The sequence below is a fragment of the Bos grunniens genome, chromosome 16 (assembly GCF_055505025.1).
Source record: "Bos grunniens cultivar Pamir isolate PY7600 chromosome 16, Bosgru_T2T1.0, whole genome shotgun sequence".
In the NCBI taxonomy this organism is placed as follows: Eukaryota; Metazoa; Chordata; class Mammalia; order Artiodactyla; family Bovidae; genus Bos; species Bos grunniens.
Window position 1 is genome coordinate 7,484,283 of NC_141180.1, and position 27,026 is coordinate 7,511,308.

At 49.3% G+C, this 27,026-nt stretch overlaps 3 protein-coding genes across 10 annotated transcripts in view; 1 reads left to right on the top strand and 2 right to left on the bottom strand.

The window, feature by feature from the left end:
* Positions 1-26,977, bottom strand: part of LAMB3 (laminin subunit beta 3) — a 190,872-nt gene extending 163,895 nt beyond the window's left edge. Inside the window, exons 1-2 of one of the 2 annotated variants that reach the window (XM_086342261.1) lie at positions 26,812-26,977; positions 24,665-25,765 (exon numbers count right to left, since the gene is read on the bottom strand). The gene's annotated coding sequence lies outside the window, so the exon portion shown is untranslated. Of the gene's footprint in view, positions 1-22,560; positions 25,766-26,811 lie in introns of both variants that reach the window. The other variant, XM_086342260.1, reaches the window with a different exon arrangement.
* Positions 1,178-24,668, top strand: TRAF3IP3 (TRAF3 interacting protein 3). Of its 6 annotated transcripts, XM_086342262.1 has the most exons (16): positions 1,178-1,416; positions 5,138-5,542; positions 7,429-7,576; positions 7,723-7,786; positions 8,048-8,072; positions 8,328-8,357; positions 8,450-8,545; positions 15,191-15,262; positions 17,520-17,660; positions 17,782-17,919; positions 18,961-19,096; positions 19,954-20,016; positions 21,646-21,705; positions 22,787-22,923; positions 23,696-23,809; positions 24,413-24,668. In XM_086342262.1, the coding sequence occupies exons 2-16, from the start codon at positions 5,198-5,200 to the stop codon at positions 24,506-24,508; spliced, it is 1,665 nt and encodes a 554-aa protein (XP_086198388.1). In that variant the 5' UTR covers positions 1,178-1,416; positions 5,138-5,197; the 3' UTR covers positions 24,509-24,668. The 6 variants fall into 6 exon arrangements, with proteins under 6 accessions (XP_086198388.1, XP_086198390.1, XP_086198391.1 ...); XM_086342264.1 differs by lacking the exon at positions 19,954-20,016 and having other exon boundaries at positions 1,248-1,416; XM_086342265.1 differs by lacking the exon at positions 5,138-5,542 and having other exon boundaries at positions 1,253-1,416.
* Positions 24,671-26,977, bottom strand: C16H1orf74 (chromosome 16 C1orf74 homolog). 2 transcript variants are annotated; one of them, XM_086342290.1, is made up of 2 exons: positions 26,812-26,977; positions 24,671-25,765 (listed from the first exon to the last, which is right to left on the bottom strand). In XM_086342290.1, exon 2 carries the CDS (start codon positions 25,668-25,670, stop codon positions 24,879-24,881), a length of 792 nt encoding a protein of 263 aa, XP_086198416.1. In that variant the 5' UTR covers positions 25,671-25,765; positions 26,812-26,977; the 3' UTR covers positions 24,671-24,878. The 2 variants fall into 2 exon arrangements, with proteins under 2 accessions (XP_086198416.1, XP_086198417.1); XM_086342291.1 differs by having other exon boundaries at positions 26,728-26,977.
* Positions 26,978-27,026: the final 49 nt, after the last annotated feature.

A 27,026-nucleotide genomic window follows, 5' to 3' on the forward strand; every position in this document is an offset into this window, starting at 1 on the left:
TGTTAATTGTTATCTTATCACAGCTGTTTAAAAGGCTCATTACGTGCCTCGCATGTGAAGTCTTGGACTTCGTGGGAGCCACATAAATCATCCATTCAGACACTGAATGGGCCATTCAGACGAGGTGCATTGCACAAGGCTACAGAGCTACTCAGCTAACTTGTCCCAAGCCGGTGCCCTGCATCGTCTTACCCTGAACTTCTTGGGAATTTCCTGATTATTGCATTTGGAATAGTTCCCTTTTAAGGCACACAGACAAATTCCTTTTAGTTTTCCCCCAAATTTCCTAGTTCAGGGGACTAGGAAATTGTCATAAGTTTCTGTCTGCAATTGCTCCCTTTATCCCCCAATCAATCAACCATCATCTTTTCACCTTCCCCCTCCCCTGTCCCCGATCCCATTGTTTCAGAAAGGAGCAAATTCAGACCTGGCCTCATTTCAGAGTTCTGCAGAAATACCAGTACTTTAGAGGAGCAGAACCTCTTTATAATACCAGGATGGAGAAGGGGTAACTAAAGGGAAGAGAAAATCCTTACACAGAAAACTACCTGATACAGATAAAAACCTACACTGGGAACCTGTCTTGTGGATGAAAAAGGCCTTTTTCCCCTTTTGTAGAAACTACAAGGTTTGAATACTTTTTTAAATTTGAGTATAATTGCTTTACAATGTTGTGTTGGTTTCTACTGTACTAAAACATGAATCAACTCTATGTATACATACATTCTCTTCCTCTTGAGGCTCCCTCCCCACCCCATGCCTCCATCCCACCCCTCTAGGTCATCACAGAGCACCAAGCTGAGCTCCCTGTGCTTTACAGCAGGTTCCCACTAGCTAGCTATTTTACATTTGGTAGTGTGTGTGTGTGTGTGTGTGTGTGTGTGTGTGTGTATATGTATATATATATATATATCAATCCCACTTTGTCAATTCGTCCCACCCTCTCCTTTCCGCACTGTGTCCACAAGTTATTCTTTATGTCTGTGTCTCTTTTCCAGCCCTGCAAGTTGCAAGGTTTGAATCTGACCCAGAGATTCATCTTTGTCTAATCCTGGAAAGGGAATTTTGATGTGAAACCGTCCAAGAGTTCACACCAATCAAATAGGAAGAGAAAGGGCAGTTGGGGTACCCACCGGTGGGAGGAGCTCCTGAGCCCAGCCCTGGAGGCCTCAAGGGTTTAGGGGCCCCTCGGATCGTGCCAGAGAGCGGAACTGGGGTGAGCAAGTATTGTGGCTTTGTGTTTCCTGTTTCAGCAAGGCTGCTGTGCAAAAAGAAAGACAGTACCAGGAAGGGAAATGCTCAGGGGGCCCCGAGCCATGGATTGAGATCTTGCCCCTTTGTGGAGACCACAGCCAAGACCTGCCCAGGAGCTGGGATGCTTTCCTGAGCTGCTGGGGTTGGAGCCTGGGACCTCAGGTAACTGAGAAGGAGGAGGCTTCTGCATCCAGGTTGGGGACCTCCGACTCTGGGGTGGGGCGGAAGACGCTGTCTGCCAGCTTCCCTGGGCTGAAGGGGGAGACACTGTCCACTCCAGTGGTTTGAGTGTTGGATGTGGACCAGGGAAGTGTCCCGTGTTGGTCTCCGGAGGCCCAGCTCCCAGTGTCCTCTGCTCCATCCATTGGATGAGACGAGCCGGGAGTCAGACACCTGAGGTTGTAGGCTCCCAGGAATGGGCCGTACACTTTACAGCTCCCTTCCCCGGAGGGACCCCGTAGCACCCAGCTGCCTTCCCAGCGGCGTGGGTGCAGGCCCTTCGCTCCTAGCTCGTGCTGAGAGCTCTGGACTAGGAAGGTCTGACCATTCATTCATGCAGGAGGCCACTCATCACACACGCAGCCAGGAAGTAGGAGCCAAGACTGGGAAGGGCAGCGACAAAGCACTGTCCGGTGAGGGCAGCGCCCTGGCCTCCCCAGTGGCACCGAGGACAGAGCCCCCGGGCCAGTACCACCTCTTCCCAGAGCTCCAGCTGAGGCCTGTCAAGCTGCCAAGGGCTGCCTGGGCAGTGGCCCAGTGACCTCTCTTTGAACCACACGGGGAGCAGTTCCTTTTTCTCCCACAGCGCATCTCTGTCAGTCAGCCGTCCACATGGCTGCTTGTGTTTAGAGCAAATCAGAATAGTTGAGACCTCCCGAAGAGCTGGGATGATTCTACCCAGCTGTGCCACACCAAATCCCCCAGCTGTGAGAGCCTGGGGTCCGGGAGGGTCTCCTCCTTCCCTGAGGAGCCTTTTCTACTGCCACCCCCAGCTTGGGCAACAGGTGTCAACGTCTGCCCCACAGGAAGTAAAGCAGGGCAGCCACGTGTTTCAACGAACTGGTGCAGACAAAGCCCGTACACTTATCTCCCCTCCACAGCCCTCTGCTCTTCACAGCTGGAGGAGGCAGGGGTGTTCTGCCCAGTTTCCTCTACGAAGCCTGAGGGATAACCTGGAACCACACAGGGAGGGGATCTAGCGCCCCACTTTTAAAGGTGGGATGCAGGCAGGCGGCACACCGGTTCTTCACTCACCCCCCTTTGCCTCTCTGCCGGGCCTAACTGAGATGGTGGCTGTTTCTAGACCACAAGGCAGCCCTTTCTCCCTGTAGCCCACACCCAGAAGTCAGACCAACAGAGGAACAGTGAATACAGTCTCAACCCGGGACCAGCATCCCTTCCGTGGGGTAAACAATACCTCTCAAAGAGGAAGGGAGCGGGGGGGATTGGAGGACTGGGCATTCTGGGTCCTGGAGTGCTAGGTTGGCTTGGAACCTCTGTCGTATAGCACTGAGTCTTCAATATCCAAGATCAGGAGGACGGGAGTAAAAATAATGCTATTATTAAAAGCTAACATTTATTGTGTGTTACGGCCCTGATGCTTAGCATGCATTTTAAGCATCATAACCTTAGGAGGCAGGTTCCCACTTTACAGATGAGGAGACAGAGACACAAAGACAATCAATAGCTTTTCAAAAGCACACGGGTGGTCGGCAGCAGGGTCAGGAGTCCACAGAGTCTGAGCCCATGGCCAGGGGTCCTCGCCTCCCCCATCTGCGGCAGAATAACCAAGGCTGATGGCCTGGGACACCATAAGCAGAGCTTCTGAACATGGAGTTTCCTGCACATCCATTTTCATTTAATAGGAATGGGCCTCTCAGATCCTTTCCTAAGCTTTAAATGGAGAAAGTGGTAGGTGAGATGTGAAGGGGACCCTGCAGAGTAGGAGCAGGGAAGAAAGCCAAAAGAAACGGGAGAGACACCCAGAGACGGGACGAGCGGACGGGCACTGACAGCTTCACAGTTCTGCCAGGGCTCAGTGCTGCCTGAGACCAGAGGATGCCCCCTCCACACCTGGAGAGTCAGGCACCGGACAGCGGACAGGGCCTGAACACGAAGACTACCCGACTCAGGGTGTGAGCCTGTCCCACCCACCCATGACCCCCGAGAAGGAATGGAATGATCACAGATAGAGAGCAAGAATCCTGCAGAGAGTTCCAGACTGAGCTGGGAGGTGCAGGGACGTGCCAATGATAAGGGCAGAGAGGCTGCTACCTGTTGAGTCTGTCTGACCTCTAAAAAGACCCAAGGGGCCAGAGCCGGCAAACACCTGTGGGCTGAAGCTGAGAAACCCTTCTCTGACCTACGATGCAGGAACTAGGTTTCCAAGGCAGTGGGGAGTGAGGCTGTGGATAGACAGAAGCAGCAGCTGTAAGGGGAAGTCCCTCTCCCTTCATGAGTCTCTGGGCTAACTCCAGGGACCAGTGGAGGCAGGGACCAGAATTTCCAGGGCTCAGAATCCAGCTCAGCCAAAGTGAAAGTTGCTCAGTTGTGTCCAACTCTTTGCGACCCGAGAGACTATGCAGTCCATGAAATTAATCCTTCAGGCCAGAATACTGGAGTGGGTAGACATTTCCTTCTCCAGGGGGATCTTCCCAAACCAGGGATCGAACCCAGGTCTCCCGCACTGCAGGTGGGTTCTTTACCAGCTGAGCCACCAGGGAAGCCCTAAGTCCGGCCCAATTTAGCCAAGCTCCCCGAGGGTTCTGGGAGAACAGACAAAGTTGCACAAGGTAGGTGAGGGAGAGTAGGAAAGAGACAGCAGGAGAAGGGGCGAGGGCTGGGGGTGACGTGAGCAAGCAGGTAAGAGCGTGTGAAGGCACAGCAAGTGTGGCCTCTACTCCAAGCCTGGTTCCCTGGGGACTTCTGGTTACTGAGTTTGTTTGTTTGCTTTTGTTTCATTTTTGAAACACAGCCTTATTTAGGTATAACCCGTGTGGTTGCAGAAGACACAATTTGGCTCCGGACTAAGGAAAGCAGACATGCCACCACACTTAGCCCTAACAGGGAGGGGATTCTAAAAAGCAAAGGAACCCTCTGCTCCAAGAGATACTGAGCTGAAAGCTCTGAAATGGCTTTTGGCCAGTAACGGACAGGTGCTCAGCCAATACTGATTTGGGTGATCTGAACCTGAGAGTCAGAGCTCAGTTTATTGGTCCAGGAGTGGAATGTCAAGGGACCGATGTCAGGATCCCATGCCTGGAGGCAATAGTGCGGGGTTTCCCTCCTAAACCACGCCCAGAACCAGGCTCATGAGCCCGCTGCGTAAGGCTAAGCAGAGGGCAGTGGGCGCTGCTCATGGACTGGCTGCACCTTGCAGGGTCTGGCTGTCTGTCCAGGCCTCGAGAAAAGTCACTTGCCTATTAGTACTTGAGTAACTAGGCCAAGAGAGCATAAAGATGCTGGCCTTCCTTTCAGATGGAGGAAGAGGGAGCCAATTTAACTGCTTCTCTAGAAGTTCCTGGAAAAGGCACACGTCCGCATCTGCCATCCAAAGGGCTATAGGCTTTTGGTGATTTTTATCAATTATTTCTCATGTTCCCCTAACTTGGAGGCAGGCTGAGATGTTCGGTCAAGGAAGAAGTGGCAGCCAGAGGAATCTTGCCACTTTACAGAAGGGGAGGCACAGGCCAGAGAAGAGCAGAGATTAGTCGAGAGACTGGACCCACAAGTCCTGAATTCCCGCGTGACATCATCCCCGCCTCAGTTTTCAACCCACATGTATGGGACACAGTGCTATTTCTGCCCCCTCATCTAGAGAAGTGGTCATTTTTCTGCCCATCTCCTGACCCCTCCCCTTTGCCTCCCTCTTGGCACTGGGCAGACCCGGGCAGCTATTCCAGGAACTGGAAGCCAAGCAACAACAGGTGCTCAGGAGGTCATCATGATCGGCCCAGACCCCAGGCCTGCCCCTGGCTTGGCCCGGTGGGCTGAGAGCTACGAGGCTAAGAGCGAGCGCCGGCAGGAGACCCGCGAGAGCCGCCGCTGCCGCCCCAACGTGACCACTTGCCGTCTCGTGGGGAAAGCCCCGAGGACCCAGCAGAAGGAACAGCTCCGGAGAGCGCGCCAGCAGCAGTTTTTCAGACGGAGGAACCTGGAGGTGGAGGAGAAAGGCGAGGCACAGAGCCCGCCAGCCAGGGAGCCAGGCCCCTCCAGGAGGACAGGCCAGGCCACTGACCTCAAGGAGCCCTTGTCTTGGGCCAACAGGATCTCTTCCCCCAGACAGCAGGTGGGCCATGTTGAGGGACACACTGCCCTGGAGCGGATGGGCTGCGGGAGCAAGGCCGGTGGGTGGGCTCAAGGTCACCGAAAACTGATTTAAATGAAGTCCCTCCTTCCTCAGTCATCACAGAGTCTCCCTTAGCCAGTTACTTGTTCTGACGTTTTTCTTCTTGTGTTGTTTTTTTTGGGGGGGGGGCTGGGTAAGGGGGGGCTTGTTTACCTACTTTTTATTGTTGTTTTGCACTTGCCTTTTAGGAAAGAGAAAAATAATTTCACAGCTAATTCCTAGTATCCGTTCCAATTCAGTCTATCTAGATATATCTTCTACAGCATTCATTCATCATTGTTCAACAAACATTCACTGAATGCTTATTGTGGGCCAGGGACACAAGCCAGATCTTCTTAATGTCCCGCTTGACTCACACACACACACACACACACACGTTTCTTGTCTCCATTCTCCTATAAGGCGGCTGCATCGCCCACCTTCTCTCGGGCAATCCCAGTTCTACTAACTTCACTCACCTAAGGCCACGTCTGGTCCAGGAAACCTTAGCTGCCCTAGCTTCTTCAGGCCACCTCTGCTCCCTGTGGTCCTTACGAGGCTATGAATCCTCGAAGATTGTATAACTCTTAGAGGGCCCATCAGTCTGGCCTGGGAAGGAGCGGTGTTGACAAAAAAAACTAGGGTATGTTGAAATGAGCTCAGCCAGCAAACCATCTGTGTCTTCCTATCCACGCCGTGAGCACATGGACAGCAGGGACGGGTCCTCTAACGTCCCTGGAGGTGCCTGATATTGTCCCGTCCCCAGAGTAGGTGTTCTATCAGGCTTTCTTAGCCAGTGCATCTGTTATCCAACACAGGAGGTGCTGTTCAGAAAAAGGATCCTTGAGTCCAACTGTAAAAGAAAACCAGCGGTGTACTTTCTAAGGCAAGAAGGTTTCTGAATGCTTTCATGGAAAAAAAAAAAATTTTAAGAAGAAAACACACACACACACACACACACACAGTTGCCTAAAGAACTCCTCCTGAACCTGTCAGTTCTGTAAGGTTTATTGAGATTTAATCTGCACGATTAGCTGCCATAGGCATTCCTTAGCCTTTTTGTGTTACATTACAAACATAGAATTTACTAGATTTTAGTTTGTAAGAAGAAAATATTTGCAGACTAATTGTGACGACTGCTACACATTCCTCCCTGTTGCTGGCCTACTTTCTCTTCAGTGACCCTTAGCCATCTTCCAGCTGGCGCTGAGAGGAAGGCAGTCCCCTCTAGAATATGGAAGGCACCCTGGCGACCATCTACTCCAAACTCATCGCTACACAGACAGGAGCCTGAGACCAAGGGAAGGCAGGACCCGACCCCGGTCCCCCTCACTCCCTCCTCAGACCAGTTCTCTTTCCACAGCGCCATGATGGGGGCTTTGTAAGGGGCTGGGATCATGGTTTTGAGAGAAAGTAACAGGAGACCTGGTAAAGAATCTGCCTGCAATGAGGGAGACCTGGGTTCAATCCCTGGGTTGGGAAGAACCACTGGAGAAGGACATGGCTACCCACTCCAGTATTCTTGCCTGGAGAATCCCACGGACTGAGGAGTCCATGGAGTCTCAGAGTCAGACACGACCGAGTGACTAAGCCTTTATGCTTTTAACTGGAGACCAGCCCCGCTCCCCATGTGCCTGGCCTGAGGAGGAGCTGATCCCACCAGCCAGGACCAGTGAGGGCAGGAGCAGGGGGAAGCTTGGGGCTGTGAAGACTAGAATGGCTTCCTTTGGTGTTCTGGACCCGAAACTTAATCACTGGCTCACGTTTCTGCAGTCAGCCAGAGAACCCTGTTCTAAGACGCTCTATCTAGGCTCGCAGCAACACCCTCCTCCCCACTTGCTTTCCAGGTGTCAGGGACCAGTTGCGAGGTCTTTGCGACCCAGCACCATCCTCCTTCAGGCGCCTGGAGGGATCCAGCTGGCCACTGCCCCACCCAGGCTGGTGGCCTTCCACCACAGGCCTCTCCCACCAAGAAGGCACCCAAACACCACCGTGGTAAGAGCCTCCCGCCCTCACTGGGGCCGGCAGAGTATCCTGCCCCAGCTGTCTCAGCTCGCCGGCAGTGGAGAGTCCCCTCACCTCCCCACTCCCCTCACTGCCTCTCCCAGGCCTCCCGAATCATCTTATCCCCTCCCTCTCAGGCACTCAGACAAAGGCAGGAGAAACACAGTCAACAATCAAGAATGATGCCAGTCAGCAAACCAAGTGAGTACCTTTCACGTTCCTGGCCCCAGCTCCCCCGCAGCCCATCCATTCCTCTCTTCTAAGCTTTCACTTGAATACCCTCCCCCAGCATTTTGTGGAGTGGAACACAAGGAACTTCCACATCCACCTTAATTAAGAAAAAGGAGGGCCTTCCCCACCCTACTGGCTCTCCAGAAGAGATGAGAGAAGGAATCTATGCCCTGCCTCCTGACGCGCCTGTGTCTTTAATCCACTGCCGGTTTTGTTTTTCTTCTCTTCCAGTTATGGAGTTGCAGTTCTAGATAAGGTAAGAAAATCCTCATGGTGGAGGTGTAGAATCACATGGCATCTAATCTTCTCCAAGCTCTGGAATTCATTGGTAAACTCAGCTGGGATGGATGGGGCATCCTCTCCCTGGATGAGCACAGACAAGGAAGCCTGGAGGGACCCTGAGTCCAGGAAGAAAATTCACTTAGCACAAGCCAATCCTGGCTCAGATTCCATGTTCTAGGATTTCGGGGAAGCCACAATCTTCTTAAACACCCTTTTTCTTTCTCTCTAGGAAATCATCCAGCTTTCTGAGTACCTCAAAGTAAGTAGCATGAACTCTCCCCTTAGCTCCTCCATCTGTCTGCTCACGTCTCCTCCAGGTTAATTTTAACCCACTTGCATTTTGCCCCTCAGGAGGCCCTACAAAGGGAGCTGATTCTAAAACAGAAAATGGTGATTCTCCAAGACCTGCTGTCTACCTTGATTCAGGCCTCTGACAGCACTTGGAAGGTAAGGGAAACCTTTGTTTGAACAAAGCTCGGGGGCTTCTATATGTGCCCATCTCGTTCTTCTTTCCGTACCATTGCACCAAGAGAAGGAGCTTTCTCACTACAGAAGAGGCCGAAGGTAGGGTTAGACATCCAACATGTCACAGTAGATATATGGGAGAGCTTGGCTGAATCCAGGGTCGTCAGCTGAGGACCATGTTGCCACTCACCCAGGGAAGACCCAGAATCAAAAAAAGGCCCTCCTTTTTTTAATTTGTTGGAAGAAACAAAAGAAGGTCTCAATACAGTTCCTGTTACTGACTGTGGTAAATATCAACTGTTTTTGTATGGAATTCATATCAATATTAACTTTCAGCCACCATGCACCTACTTCTTGCCCCAGACATGAATGGGAAAGCAGGAAGGGACCTAGCGATTACCTAGTCTAATTTTCTCATTTTGCCCATGAGGAAACTGTCAGGGAAGTCAGGTGACTTGCTAAAGTCACAGTGCTAGTCAGAGGCAGAACTGGAACTAAATTCAGACCTCCTGATTTTAGTTAATTCATTCAACAAATATTCACAGATCATGTTCCCTGCACTGAGCACTAGAAATAATGAGATTAACCAGACAGGGTTCCTGCTTTTAGAAAGCTTGTGGTTTTCTCAGGGAGACAAGATGCCTAAACAGTGAAGAGATATGAGAAATAAAAGGTGTTTTCAGGATATAGTAGAATACAAGGGGAGAACCAGGGAAGTATTTATAGTTATATTTCAAGGCATTGACTATCCATATTGTATTTTCCAGGCAAATGTGACAACAAGAACTATATTCTGGTCAGGGGATACAGCACAGGCAAAGAACCAGAGGCATGATATAGTCTCCAGCTTTTTATTATCAGGACCCCTTTATATTCTTTAAAAATTATTAACATCCAGGGGCTTCCCTGGTGGTCCGCTGGTTAAGACTCTGTACTTCCAGTGAAACAGGGTACAGTTTCAAAGCCTGGTTGGGGAGCCAAGACCCCACATTAGCGTTACTATTAAAAAATAATATTAAAATCCAAAGAATTTTTATATTTACCATTTAGAAGTGAAAACAGGAATTTTAAAATATGCACTAAGTTTAAAATAACAGTAGACAGATTACATGGGAACTTATAGACTGTTTGAAAAAAATTTTTTTTTATTTTATTTTATTTTTAAACTTTACATAATTGTATTAGTTTTGCCAAATATCAAAATGAATCAGAGAAGTGGCCGTGCTTTACACTTATGCAAATATTTTTAATGTCTGAACAGAAGACAGCTAGATTCCCACATTTGCATCTGCATTCAATCTGTTGTTAATACATTGTTTTGTTAAAATACCTGAGGAAAATCTAACCTTACACAGAAATACAGTTGGAAAAGGGAAGACCTTGCAGATCCTGGATTCCAGGGGGTCCACTGAAATTCCTAGACTGCATGTTCACGCAGTTTAATGCCACCAGAGCAGAAAGCCACAGGTGCACAGGCAGAACACAGAGCCTCGCGGGCCTCTGTGAGCATCTGACCGTCCACGCAGATGGCTATGCTTAGAAAGCCAGCCCACCCGGGACAGGAAGGCATGGGGCAAAACTGCGAAGCCCGCAGTGATGTCAGAGACCTCCAGGGCTCAGCCAGCCCTCTTCCCATCGGTCATTGTACCTGGATTTGGGTGTCTGTATTCAGGGCTCCTGCTGCTTAAGGAAGTGGTTTTCATAGCAGAGTAGTTCCCTGAGACAGACAGCTGTGCATGCCAGGTGCTTTCCGGGGCTGAACTAAACTGAGACTGTCTCATTCGTTTATTCAGCAGACGTCTGATAAGTCCCGACTATGTGCTGGGTTGGGTGCGGCAGGCACAGAAGGCAGTAGATTTCCCACAGCAGCCAGGAAGAGAAAGACAAGTCATAAATAAACCTAACTGCTGCGTGCTCAAGCTCTAACAGTGCTTTCTACAAAGGGACCCCCCAGACAGAAGAGAAGGGAGCGATTCTTCTGCCTGTGGCGGAACAGGATAGGCTTCAGAGGCAAGGGACCACTTTAGTTGCCTCTAGAAGGACTAAGGAGGAGTTTATCACGACAGAGTGAAAGTCGCTCAGTCATGTCCGACCCTGTGATCCTGTGGACTACACAGTCCATGGAATTCTCCAGGCTTTTGGAATTCTCCACAATACTGGAGTGGGAAGCCGTTCCCTTCTCCAGGGGATCTTCCCAACCCAGAGATCAAACCCAGGTCTCCTGCATTGCAGGCCGATCCTTTACCGGCTGAGCCACAAGGGAAGCCCAACAGAGAGAGTAGCAGGAATGATGAAGGGGGAGAGAAAGTAGAAAGGATAAGGGTGCTTACGATAAAGCAATCTAAATGACAACAGGCCTGGGAGTAACAGAGCGTGGGGCAGGGTCGAGTGTGACGGAAATTAAGGGATTGTGTCAGAGGAGCTTCAAAGAGAAGACCTCAGAGAGGTCTCTAGTATTATGGCTCTTAAATTTTCTGCTGAATAGGGTATGTCGAACTTAAATAGTCATGGATTCGCTTTTAAAGGACGTGTGTGTGTGTGTGTGTGTGTGTGTGTGTGTGTGTGTGTATCATGAGAATGCACGACACCCCAGCAGAAACACTGCTGCAGGCAGTAACCAGGGTAGCAATGGGAGGTGCTTGCCTCAGGTCTGAAGTCCCACACTTAGAAATGTCCGCCCCATCCTGAGAAGGAGTTTGTCCAGTAGCTGTGGAGTTGTGCTCGCTTAGCAGCATATGTACCAGGGACTTTCCCTGCAGGTCCGGTGGTTAAGACTTTGTGCTGCTAAGGCAGGGAGGCGAGGGTTCGATCCCTGGTCAGGGAAGCAAGACCCCACATGGCCAATAAATAAATAACACAGCCACGGAACTGAGTTGAAAGAGATGGATCAGCTCTGCATTTTAAACAGTTCTCTGACAACAGTGAGCACTCAGGCTCCGAGTGGGTGCAGGGGTGGGGAAAGCTCTCCTAATATCCCAGGTAGGATACAACCAGAGCTTGGGGGCGGGGAGGATTTACTGAGAGACATTTCCCAGGCAGTTTCTGCTCCACTCCACACTCCAACAGCAGGGGAGGGTGCAGGGCTTCCTCCGGGGCTGTGGTTTACTCCCTTCCTCCTTCCTCCCCAAGTAATACTCACTCTTCTTGTCTTCTTCCTCCCCACCAACCCTCAGCTTCCTGTTTTTAAGAAAAATCATCTCAGATTTTCAGTTAACTGCTCTTGCTTCCCCCCAAACAATTCACCCCCCTTCTTCAACAGAAGGAAAGTCTCAGACTGCAGTACTGGGGAAAAGTAACGAGAAGAGTGTGGCCATAACAGGGTCTCTGACATTCAGCTACGTTCAGGCCTTCGTTTCCATTTGGCCTCCCTAATTTAAACTCCCAGCTTCACAGGCAGCTCCCTGCAAACTGTTAGAACACCAGGGACCAGCTCCCTCTAGTGCCTCCAGCCTCCAAGCTGACGCTGGGTCTTTTGGATGCGACAGGCCCTGGGGCACCGCAGAGACTCCTGAGCTGGGTCCAAGCTTCAAAGCAGAAACGGTCCGGACGGTAGAGAAAGCGAGCCCACAGTATTGGGCAATACAGGCCCGAGCAGGGCACACTTGGGTTTTTAGTTCTGCAAAGTGAAACTGAGATCTTCAGATGACAGTGCAGCGGGGGATTGGCCCTAAGCAACCTCTGCTAGAACACAGAGACGAGAAGTGGGCTGGTGCTTCTGCCGTGAGGTGGTGGTATTTCTGGAGAGCAGGTCAGAGGCGGGGGAAGCAGAGCAGCAGCAGCAGGAGCTGAAGCCTCAGACCGGCACCAGGTGTGTATGGCCTCCACCTCGTTCCCTTTTACACCCGGGGCTACTCTGCTCTCTGAAACTCAGGTTCCTGGGATGCAAAGCCCACAGCTGGCCTGTAAAAAGGGCTTTTTCCCCCATACTGTTACCACTGGGCTTCATACAGGGAGACCTAGGGCTCAGACCAGGAAATTGCACACCTCATTTGCAACAACTTGGCTGCAACTTTCCTGCCTGACTTGGGGAGTCGAGGAAGGCAGAGCTGCGGGCCAGAGATGTGTTCAAACCTCAGACTTGGGTGGCCCTTCATCCCCACCGAAGGAGCTAGCCTGAACTGTCTTCTATTACAACATGAATGGAAAAGTAATCTGGGGTGTGGCTAACATACAAAAACAGCTGGAAGAGGCAAAAATATTGGATTAAAACCATACTAAGGAAGGAGAAAGGAGCTACCCAGAAAGAGTAGGAGCCTGGGGGAAATGTAAGAATACCGCCACGGACTTGTTTTCTTCCCAAACTATTGCAAGATAAACCTTCAAGCTCAGTGGGTTTGATTGCATTCTGCATAGTAAGAGTTTGTTGCTCAGTCACTCAGACATGTCTGACTCTTTGCGATCCCATGGACTGCAGCACACCAGGCTTCCCTGTCCTTCACTGTCTCTCAGAGTTTGCACAAACTCATGTCCACTGTGTAGGGGAAAACAGAGTCTGACGACCTGAAGTGCGGAGGAGGAGCTGGGGTGCCGGGTGGAGGGAGTCGATTTCAGGACCCTCGGATTAACAATGAACAGGCCACTGAGGGGAGTAAGTTTTCCCAGTCCCTCCAAAGCCGGGAACAGTGGAAGTCTTTGTCCATCTCTTTTATTGGTCCCAAAGCCCTGTGGTTATTGTAGATGCCAAATCCCTGACTCTCAGCTCTCACACGAGACATTACGAAAAACATTAATAGCAGAAGGCAGTTTGAAAAATTATTTTTGGCAAAGCCTTCTTGCTTTTGCAAGACCCAGCTGAGGAATACAGGAAGCAAAAAGGGGGGGGGGGGGGCGCCCCTTGGCTCCCTGTGTTAGAGGAATCAGCCAAAAGATCAAAACAGGAGCTGTGAGATACCACTTCCTGCCTCCCCCAGGTGCCCTGAAACTCACTGAGGAGACAGACCACAGAACAGTCTCCTCTGGCCATTACAGACCAAAAACGGTACAAGAGTTGGAAATGGCCAAGCCGCACGACTGAGGGGCCTTGGCAACTCAGGCCTGAGGAGAAATGCAATTTCTAGACCTCACAAGTGTCCCACCGGGCCTGGCTGGAACAGCCCAGGGAAAGGCTATGAAAACCAGTTACCACTAACGAGACCTACGGCCTTTTCTCTGGGAAACTGGCATCCACGGCATGCCCCCTCCTCCCTCCCCCATCTACACACACACACACACACACACACACACACACTCCTCCCTCCCCCATCTACACACACACACACACACACACACACACTCCTCCCTCCCCCATCTACACACACACACACACACACACACACACACACACACACTCCTCCCTCCCCCATCTACACACACACACACACACAACCTTAAATCATACTCAGGGCTGGAAAAACAAAATCCCTACCTGGGAAAAAGGGAGCCCTCTACAGGTGGGGAAATGAAAAAAGCAACAAGGAAGCTGTTAGCTGCTCAGCAGAAATACTGAAAACCAGGAACATAACGGGCCCTCCTGCCTGCCTTTCCCCACGCTTGCCCTTGAGATCAGCTTCCCTCTTGGTGTGTCCCAAATGCCACCAGACAGATCCAGCTCGTCAACAAGTAAAACGTGGCTTTCTTGGAATTCCTCTCACCATCGCAACCACACACGCGTACAAAACCTGCCTTAACACCCTTTCTCCCTTTCCTGCTTTCTTAAAAGAATTTCTCATCTTCAGGGGGATGTGGGTGTGTGGGTGTGTGTGTGTGCGTGTGTGCGTGTGGCCAGGAGAGGACAGCATTCACTTGCTAGGGCAAGTGAATATCACAGACTGGGTGGCTTCACCAACAAGAATGTGTTTTTCCACAGTTCTGGAGGCTGCAAGTGTTAGATTAAGCTGTCGACAGGGCAGATTTCTTCCGAGGCCTCCCCTTGGCCTGCAGATGGCCATCTTCTCCCCATGTCCTCACATGGCCTTCCCTCTGTGCATGCCGATGTTCAAATCTCCTCTTTTTATGAGGACACCAGTCATACTGGATACGGGCCCACCCTAATGACCTCATTTTAACTGAATTACCTCTTTAAGGACCTTGTCTGCAAATACAGTCACCTTCTGAGGTACTGGGGGTTAGGATGTCAACATATGAATGCTGGGGGGTGGTGGACAGAGGTGCACAGTTCAGACCATGTCGGGGGTAAGGGAGGGAAGGCATGTCCCCCCGCCGGGAGGAGAGACCCCTTTAGTCTTACTGGCCTTTAGGAGTAAAGGACGATGCACTACACTGAGAGGAGGTGAGGAGTAGAGGTGCCTAGACAGACCGGGGAGAGGTGAAGAGGGAAGAAAAGGGGAGCTTAGAAGCTTTCCTTCAAACGGGCCCCTGCAATGATACCCTCAGCCGTGTGACAGAAAACCTTGGGGTACACAGTGACTTTGGGGAGCAGTCTGATCCTTCCTTCACCTATTCCAGGGAAAGAGGAAAAGACGCTCCTCTTTCCAAACATCCCTTGCCATCTTTCCCCCTCCCCACCTCCTAAAGGACCCCAGTTCCACAAAGACTGTTTATTATAGGCAGTAGGCTGGGAATACACAGCAAAAGTCTCTGCATGCTATATTTTGGCCCAAACTCACTAATTCATTCCATTTGTTCCAGGGCCAGCTTAATGAAGACAAATTGAAGGGCAAACTGAGATCCTTAGAAAACCAACTGTACGCCTGTACCCAGGTAAGCATTCCGGAGGATGCCTCTAGCCCAGGAGTCTGAAATTAAGGGAGACAGTGCTTGAACCTCAAGCCTAGTCTAGAAACATCACCTGCTAGAGATTAATGCACGCATCCTATTCACCCAGCTCTGGCCTTTACCATTTTCACTTTGGTCTCCAATTCACTCTCTCTATCCTCCTCTCCCTTTCTCCCACTGTCCTTTCCTTTGCACCCTGGGAAAGGAAGCCCAGCACCAGCGCTTTGCCAGCTCCAGGGAAACCTTGAGAATACCTGGAGAAGCAGGGAGAGGCCCTTGGTAAAGATTCAGCTTATCTGGGTAGCACTCCACAGGCCCTAATTTTAGAAGAGATGAATTAGATATTACAGTGAAGTCTCGCAAAATGATTTTCATCCCACGGGCAACTTCTATCTAGCAACAATCCCTGGGAGCAAGTAAAAGACTGTGACTCCTGGCTTTCTGTGGCATTGTTATCCACCTGCAGTAATCTCGATTGCCCTGCTCTTGGATTATATGAGATAGAAAAAAAAAATCAGTTTTCACACTGAATAAATGATAGATTTCTGACAGGTAGAGAGATAAGTTAAGAGAATGAGGTGGACTAACTAGACTGCTCCCACTTGATGTGTGGAAAATAAGGCGGCCATGTAGTTAGAATTTCTCAGGGAACAGTTTATCTAGTCTATAGGTTTGCTGATTCACTGCTTTCATTTTTGCAGCATGACCTACTCTGTCAGACTCTTAACTAAAAAAATAATGCCAAACAAGCTTGTAAGAAACTGACATACAATTCAGGATGCCAGTCTACTCATTTTCAATGGGGAATAAAGCTGGCCAGTGACCAGCATGGTTAAGTCCAATAACCTGGACATAGGATCTCAATCAATAACTCCTGTATCTGGCTTCTAATGACAATTCCAAGAAAAGACCCACTCAATATTTAAATCCAAATTTTCAGATGATTCCAAAGCTAAATGGAAATGATTTCATAATGAACTCTAAATTTGCATTATCTAGACTATCTCTTACTCAGTTGGGTAACCCAGAATCAACAGTAAAAGCTTCTGGCTTTCCCAAAATCACAGGGCATAAAAATGAAAAGCATGGGAAGGGCAAGTGAATTTGCAAAGCTGCTCTGGTGTCTTTTTGATCTTGAAGCCAGGAGAAATTTAAAAAATGCTAGGGTATTAATTTTTAAAACTTAAGATTACTGAAGATTGTTCAGATCACTGAGGCTATAAAAACAATTTTATTTTTTTAAAAAATGCTCCCTGCGTCAAAGGAATTTACAATCCCTTAAAGGAGGCAAATAGGTCAATGGATTAGAAATATAGATACTATGTGAACACCAATAAAACTACCTAATCCATAAAGAGTTGGGGGATAGACCTGGTTAGCCAAATTTATCAGAATTTTTATGATTCTTGAGCTGAATCTTGCATATGCAGAAGTTAACCAGGTGGAAAGGGTGGGTCAGGATACTCTAAGTAGAAGCTTCACGGGCAAAAGCAGAGGCTGAGAAGCACAGTGCTTAGGGGACCTACAAGCAGTTCAGCTTGGTTGGAGCAGCATGGAATGAAAGTCTAGGCTCATAAGTAAGCCATGCCATGCCAAGGAGTTTCAACTTCAACCTTAGAACACTGGAAACCAATGAGAGATTGAAGCAGGTTGTGACATGGTCAGATAGAAGTTGTAGAAAGAAACCTCTAGCTGCAGGACTGAAAAGAGTTTGAAGGGAGGCAAGACTTGAAGATAGGGAGGCTATATAACCCATATAATAGTATTACTAGAGTCTGAACTAAGGAGGTGGCAGTCGACAGAGGATACAGGCACGAGCTGTTAGAGAGGCTGACTTGACAAAGCTTGAAAACCAACTGATTGCTTGGAGAAGGTGAGAGAGAAATCAAGGATGACTCCCTGCTTTCGGGTTTGGGAGACTGGGTAGATGATGCTGCTGCTCACTGAGATAGGAGCAGGTTCGGAAAGATGATTTCCTCTGGGAAACGATGGATGTCAAGTGCCTGTGGAAGGCCCCGGGGAGAATGCTCAGCGTGTCCGGGGCAGTTTATCATCCCCACTCACTTCTCACATCACCTGAAGGACTCTCCCTGCCCGCCTCCAGCCTGGAAGGCAGTCCACCAGATTACTGACATCTCTGCCTTGTGGGCAAGGACCGATTTCTTTTCACTTCTGCATCCCTGCTCAGGGCTTGAAACACATTAGCTCCATGTGTCTTTGTTGAATTGCATCCAATTTACAGAAATATTCCCCCTGGGGAATGAAAAAGGTGCTATTAGAGATGGAAGACCAGAAAAACAGCTATGAGCAGAAGGCCAAGGAATCACTGCAGAAGGTGCTGGAGGAGAAAATGAGTGCAGAACAGCAACTGCAGAGCACACAGGTGTGGGAATGCTCCGTGATCCTTGGGGCTGGGAGCCCTGGGGCGGTCGGGCCACAAGGGAGCCGGTGGCATGACTCCCTGGAAGCCCTGATGCATCTCCCTCCCCTCTGTTCTCCCTCAGCGGTCCCTGGCTCTAGCCGAGCAGAAGTGTGAAGAGTGGAAGAGACAGTACGAGGCTCTGAAGGAGGACTGGAGGACCCTGGGCACTCAGCACAGAGAGCTGGAGAGCCAGCTCCACGTGCTTCAGTCCAAACTGCAGGTACCAGGCCCTGAGGGCAGGCAGGTGGGGAGGGAAGGCAGGATTTAGGGGACGGAGGTGTCGACAGCAGTGACAAGAGAAGATCCTGCTCAGCTGGGGGCCCCAAATCTGGGTTTAGCGAGGACACTGCTCAAGCAAATAACCTAAGTGTTCACTGGAATGACAGCATCCAAATGCAAAGGGCTGGACTGGAAAAACCCACTGTCTGCACCCCATCCCAGGAGGGCATCCAGTTCAGAAATGCCCACTGTTGGCACAGAACAAAAGTCACCAGTTTACTTACAGGTTGAGTATCAACTCACACATCTTGCCAATGTGTTTTTTAAGCCATTATAGTGGATTCTTGGCATTCTCAAGGGTTTCACCATTTCCGATCTGTTACCTTGGAGAAGTTAACTAACCACCTAAGCCTCAGTTTCCTCATCTGTAAAATGAGGATAGTAATAGTACTCTATCACAGGACTGTTGTGAGGTTTTTCATCAATTTTACTTAGTTGGATTGGAATTCTGAGGACCCACCTTTACTGAAGCAGGGATCTAGGCAACCTATTTGGCAAGAGACAACAAGCGAATCATCTTATCACAGGAGAGAACCTCGCTGGCCACTGCCTTCACTGTTCTCTCCCTCAAATCACCTACCAGGAAACTCTCACCAAGTCCCTTTCCTTTTCAACCTTAATTCTTTGTGAAAAATGCACCTACTCCCTCCGCCTTGAAAAAATCGATAGCGTGAGAATGAGAAGTAAAGACAAAGTGAAGTCATCTAGAAAAGCCATGATTCGGTATTACTGAATGTGGGCATTTATCCAAAGGAATCCCTTGTGAATTTCAAAAATCGAATCCCTTATTGGTTGTTAAGCATGAGGAATAGAGCAAACTGAAGAATTTTAAAACTTTTCCTATTTTTTCCACTTTCCTCAGACTCCCTTTGTCTCTGTTAACTCTACAATTTCCTACAGTTTTCTTCTTCCTTGGGATCTGCCCACCACCTCCACCCTAGCTAGCGCTGACCTGCCTGTCTGCCCCTCCCCCTCCCACCAGGGAGCAGACAGCAGAGACTCACAGATGAACCAGGCCCTACGACTTCTGGAGAGCGAGCACCAAGAGCTGCAGGCCAGGATTGAATGCCTGCAGGAGGACAGAGACCTGTGCAGCTCGGACACCCAGCACCTACAAGGTACCCATCGCCCTGGAGGCTTTGGAGGCCTCTGGGAGCCCAGAGAAAGGGGGCTTGGGTGGAAAGGGGTCAGTCTTCCACTGGTTTGCTTGGTTGACCTGGCGATTTAATTTTACTCTGAGAAAAAGGCAGGGCTGTTTTAATCATCCAAGACCAAGACACAAAGGATCAGCCTATCCGTCTAAGCCAGAGCAGTTACTCCCATAGCAGTCACATGCCAAGACCGCATTCCTAATTTAAAGGGAAAGGTCAGCAGAAACACCAAGCATAGAGGTTTCCCAGTCACGGCCCCTGTCAGCTGAGACCCCTCTCAGCTGACCCCAAATTACACACACATGCTGCTGTGCTGTGCTCAGTTACCCATTCGTGTCCGACTCTTTGCAACCCCGTGGACTGTAGCCCACCAGGCTCCTCTGTCCATGGGATTCTCCAGGCAAGAATACTGCAGCAGGGGAGAGGGGGATGGGGAAAGAATACTGGAGCAGGTTGCTGTTTTCTACAACAGCAACTGATATTGTTCCGGACAATACCAGGAATGTTCCTGACCCAGAGATCGAGTTGGCATCTCTTCTATCTCCTGCTCTGGCAGGCAGATTCTCTACCAATGAGCCACTTGGAAAACCCTATATACACATACAAGCCTTAACTCAGCCCACTGTCGACCCAGATGAAATCCAAGGCAGTAGGGTTCTGGTTTACCTCTTCAGAACTGGGACAAGCAGAAGAAAGAGCAACTTCCACTTGACACTGGTCAGAGGCCATGGGCTAGACAGCATCTGTTACTAATTTCCAGCCTCAGGGGTGAGCTCTTTAAGTCTCAGGTTCTTCTATTTTGGTTTGTTTTATTTCATTGTCAGATCAACTAAAGAGGTCAGAGGAGGAGAAACTTGCCCTGGTGACCAAGGTACAGCAGCTGCAGAGTAAGTCCCTTTCCAGATTCTGAAAGTAGCACAGGTGGCTTTTTGGCATTCTTGGGGCCCCTGCCCCACAAAAGGCATCCAGAGGAGCGACGGGAAGCCCAGTCCTTGGCAGATCCTCTGCCTCCGCTTGTTCAGACCCTCCTCTTGGGCAGTGAGGTCACTGACAGCCCTTCACAAGTTCCACATTAGCCTCTGGCTTTTTCGTTTGTTTCTACTTTTCTCCTCCATGCCCACAACCACCTGCATTTCCCCCAGAACTGCATATTTCACCAAGTGTCTTCTAAGGCAGTTCTTATTTTATATATTCTAATTTATTATGCACGTTTGTCACACAGACCTGTCACTAGGAATGGTTCAGAAAATAAGCTCAGTCTACTTCCCAGTGACATGTCAAGGCCAAAGAGGAAAAGGGGTGTTTCCAAAGAAAAGCTGGCAATTTCTGAAAAGCTAGAGAACCTGAAACAGTGCACAGCTCTGCTGGTTGCCTCCCACCTTAACCTCTGATGCCCCGACAGAGAAGTTTCATGCCGAGAGCAAGGAGTATAAAAGCCAGGCAGCCTCAGGGGTCAGGGAGAAAGAACACCAGCAAAAGCTGGGCTCCTACACAGTCAGGGCTGAATGGGCAAGTCACTTCCAAATCATGCCTTTATTTATTCAGCGCTTATTTACTGAACCCTACCAAATGCCAGGCACCAAGATACACTGAGGATATGGTAATGAACAGAACTGGCGTGGTTTCCTCCCTAATGAAGCCTACATTCTAAACAGACACTATAGTGAAGTATGGAGTTTCTATGAACAAATACGTGTCAGGTATTAACAACTGCTAGAGGAAAACATACAGCAGGTTAAAGAGAAAACAGTTGCTATTTCACACAGGGTCAACTGGGAATGTCCTTCTTCTAGGGTAACATTTACGCAGAAATTTAAAGGTACACGGTAGGAAGAGATATAAGGAGGGTGTGTTCGTAACAAAGCACCACAAGCTGGGTGACTTAAAGAACAGACATTGGTTTTCTCATAGCTCTAGAGGCTTGAAGTCTCAGATCAAGGTGGAGGGCAGGGTTGGTTCCTTCTGAGGGTTCTGGGGAAAGGATTCATTCTAGACTGCTTTCCTTGGCTTGGAGAAGGAAATGGCCTTCTTCTCCGTCCAAGATGGAAATTGCCATCTTCTCCATCTCTTCACACATCTTCCATCCCATCCACGTCTGTCCAAATTTTCCCTTCTTGTAAGGACACTGCTGCTGCTGCTGCTAAGTCGCTTCAGTCATGTCTGACTCTGTGTGACCCCATAGATGGCAGCCCACCAGGCTCCGCCATCCCTGGGATTCTCCAGGCAAGAACACTGGAGTGGGTTGCCATTTCCTTCACACTAGTCAATATTAAAATAGGACTCTAATGTCCTATTTTAACTTGATTACCTCTGCAAAGAACCCATCTCCAAATAGGGTCACATGCTGAGGTACTGGAAATCAGGGTTTCAACATATGAATTTGGGATGGAGGGGAGTGACGCAATTCAACCGACTACAGATGGGAACATAATAATTAAGATCTCAGCAAAGTTCTGAAAAGATACTCTTTGCAGTAAATGTGCTAGCACAGACAAGTTCCTTGTGTTTTCCAACAGGTCTGCTTCAGAATCAATCCTTGCAGCTTCAAAAACAGGAGAAACTCTTAACAAAGAAAGGTCAGCAAATTCCTTTCCACAAATTCTAAGACATTGCTCTTTCCTTGCCCTCCTAGAGGCAGAGGGATGGACTACATGACCCTGTGTCAGGGATTCTTAGGTCAGGGAGCTAAAGGAGCACTTTAAGGACTCATGATTGGCTCTGAGAACACTTTAGCTAGTTAACCTCCTATTCTGAGAGGTATATAAACTATGGACAGGATTTCTACTCCCTCTGAAAACATATGTCTGTATTGAACATTTCAATAAATTGACTTTGAACTCAGGATTTTATGTCAATTTTTACCCTTGACTTTCCAAACCAGATCCAGCTCCCCAGGTAGAAACTATGTCACATACAACAGTCACCTCACTCTCAGCCCTCAAGTCTGCTGCCTCAGCTTCCTGAGAACTCACCAAACACCTGGAGGGGGCGAAAGCTCCTCCCTTACTCCCTGCACGTGGCCCTTTGTTTTCTCATCACGATCACTGGGTAACACATAAAGCAGAAATGAGTATGCCCACGTAGGATGGGTAAGAAAATGAAGGTCAATGAAGGTAGCTGGTTGTACAAATTAAGGCTACAGCTATGACAACAATCCAGAATTTCTGACTCCCAGTCCAGGGCTCTCTTCCCCAAGATGCAGACTGCCAAGGGGCTGAACAACCAGCGCTAACTACATGAAGATGAAGTCTAGGTTATGATTGCCATTCTCACCATTTTGAAACAAGGACAGAAGGAAAATGGAGTTATACTGAAGCATCCAGGAAACCCACTAGACTAAAAGATGTGACCTGCAACCAAAGAAGCTAAATAAGCATTTTCTAAAAGCATCTGGCATTAAGCAGGACTAACGATAGAGAAAAGATACCAACCTTGCCCTCGAGGGGCTCCAATTCCAGCGCTCTGTCCAGGCTGAGCATGGTCCCAATGAGAGTTCTTTAAAAATCAGAGAACTGCCAGCCGTGCAGTGTGGCCAGCGACAGGCTCCTCCTTGTTCCCCCAGTCCTTTTCCCTCTCCCCAAAGGGTTCTCTCGGTGTCAGGACCTTTCCTCAGAGGTGTGGGCCTCACTGTCACTGAGAATCTGGCTGCTTTTTTAGATCAGGCTTTGCCTGTGAGGAGCCCAGAGCCCTCCCATAACGAAGTGGAGCCTGAGGGTCCAGGGAAGGAGCAACACTTGGATTTCAGAGACGAGCTCCAGAAGAAAACTCTGCAGCTCCTGGCCAAGGAAAAGGAGGTGAGGTGGTGACCTCAGAACAGGAGGGACTCATCCTCCGGCGACAGGGAACCTGCTGGAAGTCAGTGAGACAGCAGGCATTTCAGAGCTGAAGTCGTGATTAGATGCCTGTAGGTATTCCTTGGCCTGTATAAAAACGTCTTCGCTTTCAGCTTGTCAATCTTTTCCTTCTTTATACCAATCTTAATTCAAGGTTTTACTAAAGAGTTACTTTTCAGAAAGTCAACCTAAACTCCAACACATTTAATAAATACATTAACTCCTCAAACTCTGTGGTACAATGAGTATCTTAAAACTTTACACAGGGTCTTTTAAATAACAGAACTCTTCCTACCTACATACTTACAAAATACATATGTCCGGAAGTATTCACATGCAACTCGCTCCCCCAAAGAGGCTTGCACTAAGATCACTTCCAGGTCATCTGTGCTGTAGGAACTTCCCTTTTGTGTGTCCCTATTTACAAAGCACTTGCACATAACAACTATCACACAAAAGCACTTACACGTATAGTACAAAATATAATATGCATTATATATGACATATATAATATGCATTACACTTAATGTAAAATATGCATTTAAATGAACACATCATGGATAAGCTAGGCGAGACTGTCGAAAGGCAAACTGAAATCTCTGACAAAGGCTGGGAAGGGAGGATGGCGGTAAAAATGACCATGAATGACAGGGTAGCTTACACAGGGCCTTCTCCCCTCCCTGGTCTCTGTCCAGAACTATGGTGACGACCTTGGTGGTATTCTCCCCCACAGTGCAGAGAACTGCATTCGGAACTAGACAACCTCAGTGACGAGTACCTCTCCTGCCTGCGTAAGCTGCAGCACTGTCGAGAAGAGCTCAGTCAGAGCCAACAGCCGCCCCCCAGAGTAAGAGTCCGACCTCCCACAGAGCCCAAATGATGGTGGGATGCTTCCTCCCTCCCCCAAGTCTTGCCCGTAAAATTGCCCAGCCCCTGCCAACAGCTGGCCAGCCTGCTCCGCTCAGCTTGGTTTACACTGTACTGACAGTATAGCAACCATGAAAAGAAACACAGGCTCATGCCTCCAAGCCTAATTTTCATGGAACTCTTGAGCCTGAAGGGAAAAACTCACTACTGGCTAAAGTATGAAAGGGTGTACTTTCAGTCTATTTTGAGCACAGTGGCAAGAACAGAGTGAAGAAAGCAAGAGGAATATAAACAGAGAATAATATAATTTTGCTCAATTGTTTTCCACTTTTGATTTCTATCAGTTTTTAAGTACCTGGCCCCTGCTGGCTGTGGTTTGCTGGTCCACTGACCTTTGGTAAAGTGATTGTATCCCAAGAGAGGTGGCAAAGTGACAGAGACAGTGATACAAAAAGCTTTCTCTCCTCCACCAACCCAAGGTTTCCTACTGGGCTAGAAGGGGAAGGAGGAAGATTATTTTTGCCTGTGTCTTCTCTGACCAACCCACGGCCTCTTTCTCTTTTCTCCCCCTCCCTCCTCACAGAGGCAGTGTGGCCGATGGCTCCTGATGCTGATGGCGCTGGCTGCTATAGCGGTGGCAGTGATGCTGGCCAATAAGGACAGCCTGATGCTCTGGTGACAGCTGCCCTGGGTGAAAATCAGAAACAAGAAATTCAAAAAAAAAAAGAAAAAAAACCCCTCAGGTTTGGGTACTTTAAGGTCTGGGTTTTCCCAACACAACTAGGATTTATGACTATTTTTTAACCTGCTGTAAAAATAAACAAATAAATTTCACCTGATGGTCTGTCCCGAAGAACTCTGTTTATTCCTGAAGCATCCCGGTCTACTCTCCCTAGTCCAGTTCAGCACAGAAATGATAAATGGATTACAGTATTCTTCCCTAGTGTCCTTGAGATACTCGCAATTGACACTTGAAATGATTCCCAGTTGCCATCCCTGACCTACAGCTGATCATTTACCAAGCACCTTCCACACGGGAAAAGTTAAAGTCAGAGGGCCACAGCCGGCAGTGTGACTATCTCAGAGGAGATGCTGAGGTCAGCAAAGTCATTTTGAGTCCTACATCGAGTTCTAAGGTCCTTCTCCCAAGTATTTAGAATGTCCCTCAAGGACAGGAACAGGCTCTCTGGCACACTAAAGGAATACAGCAAGACTGGTGGTTGACAGCATAGCCATGAGATCCGGGCAGTGAACACTCGTAGTGGAGTCTGGGCTAAACAGTTGTCCTCTCCTTGGTTCTCGTGAAAAGTATAGGGGACAGGATAGCCCAGGAGGATCCCAAACACAGTACAGAGATTCCAGGCTGAGGAACACAGCCTGCTGCAGGAGACTGCCAGAGATCGGTCCCTCTGCAGCCCCTGCAAATGTGTGATGATCTCCACCACGAGGGCCTTCAAGTCCTGAAGCTGGTCCAGGGAGCAGACGGCAGGGTAAGGTTGAGAGCCAGAAACATCCACAAAGGCTATACTACCAAGCAGCACCTGCTCCAAATGCCGACGCACATACTCAGGATGGACAATCAGGCTGTTCTCTGCAATCTCGAGGACGTGAAGCCCCTGGGTTGGGAAGCCCAGGCCCCGCAGCTTCTCCAGGTAACTCTGGATTTCGGGTGCCCCTGCAGAGCTGCAATCGTACAGCAGAGCTGGCTTCAGTCCCCTGGCCACAGCCAGCACCTCTCCAGCGAGATGAAGGCAGACAGCTCTGGGAGGGCCCCGTCGCTTTCCCACGCCCAGGGTCTGCTGAGCAGCTGCCACCAGCAACTGAGGACTTGGTGTTGACATGAGATCTGGTAGCGACAGTAAGCAGGGCCTTCTTAACTAGCCACAGTTCCCTCCCCTGGGCTGCTTCTCTAACCTCCAGGCACTTGAAGAAGGGCCTAAAAACAAAGCAGAGGATTATTAACACCAGCTAGTGACTCAGCCGAAGAAGGAAATGACAACCCACTCCAGTGCTCTTGCCTGGAGAATACCAGGGGCGGGAGAGCCTGGTGGGCTGTCATCTATGGGGTCGCACAGAGTCGGACACAACTGAAACAACTTAGGAGCAGCAGCAGTGACTCAGCAGGAAACCTGCCAACAGCTTTTCCTTAAGTCTTACAGCATCTTCCAGAGGTCGTTTTCCCCTCTGCTTTGGAATGTTAACCCCGCCCAGACAAGACAGGGTCACCAATGCTACTTGATTTACTCGTTGACCCAAGTCTCCATCAGTCCCAAATTCCTGTGTCTTTCTGGCCTATGGTTAGATTTATATTGTAACTGGCGTCCATCCTAAGTTTGATCTGCTGTAATTTACTTCCTCTGCTTCAAACTTAAGGGAGCTTGGGGCACAGAAGAGAGAGCGAGCAGATTTGAGAAAAATTCTGAGCATTTCACCCAAAACTGCCTTCTGAGTAAAGTTCTGGGTTTCAAAGGCATTGTCTTTCATTTCCAACTCCTCCTTCTCTTCCAGCCAAGAACAGCTGTAAGAAAACCAATCTAATTAAACTCACACACACTAGAATGTGGCCTACCAACCATCTCGCTGCGTGCCTGCTCCGTCCGGTTCAACTCTTTTGACCCCATGGACTGTAGCCCGCCAGGTTCCTCTGTGCATGGGATTCTCCTAACAAGAATACTGGAGTGGGTTGCCCTGCCCTCCTCCAGGGGATCTCCTCCCCCCAGGGATTGAACCCGCGTCTCCTGCATTGCAGCCAACTGGGAAGCCACCAAGCATCTCACCGAGACATAAAAGTAAACAAATGAAACCAGCTAGAATTGTAAGAAGGTTGTAATTTAACTTCTGACGATCCCGCCTTGCCCTACTAATGGACATTTTCGGGCTCCAGGACAATGGGCTCACCTCAACCCCCACGCCGTTTCGTGAACATAGCATCCTGACTTGTTAAAGGAGGCAGAGTTGTCTCTCACACATACTGATACCTACGTTCTCCTACTTCCGCTGCAGGCTCGCGGGCTCAGGAACTCCTTCCAGTTTCCTGCCCCTTGGCAGGAAGGCCGTGAGGCCCGTGCCCTCAGCAGCAACAAAGCTGGAAATTCTTCTCAGCATGGGCAAGTCCTTCACTGCCTGCGGGGCCCAAGTCGGCGAAGTCGGCCTGTTGCGCATGCCCGACACAACCCCAGTTCCGCCCCCTTCTGTGA

Excerpts from the sequence above, each read along its gene's own strand:
- TRAF3IP3 (XM_086342262.1), top strand. The coding sequence starts at position 5,198 with ATGATCGGCCCAGACCCCAGGCCTGCCCCTGGCTTGGCCCGGTGGGCT. Across the intron at positions 8,073-8,327 it reads GAGTTGCAGTTCTAGATAAG|GAAATCATCCAGCTTTCTGA; the intron begins GTAAGAAAATCC and ends CTTTCTCTCTAG. Across the intron at positions 15,263-17,519 it reads AACTGTACGCCTGTACCCAG|AAATATTCCCCCTGGGGAAT; the intron begins GTAAGCATTCCG and ends TCCAATTTACAG.
- C16H1orf74 (XM_086342290.1), bottom strand. The coding sequence starts at position 25,670 with ATGTCAACACCAAGTCCTCAGTTGCTGGTGGCAGCTGCTCAGCAGACC.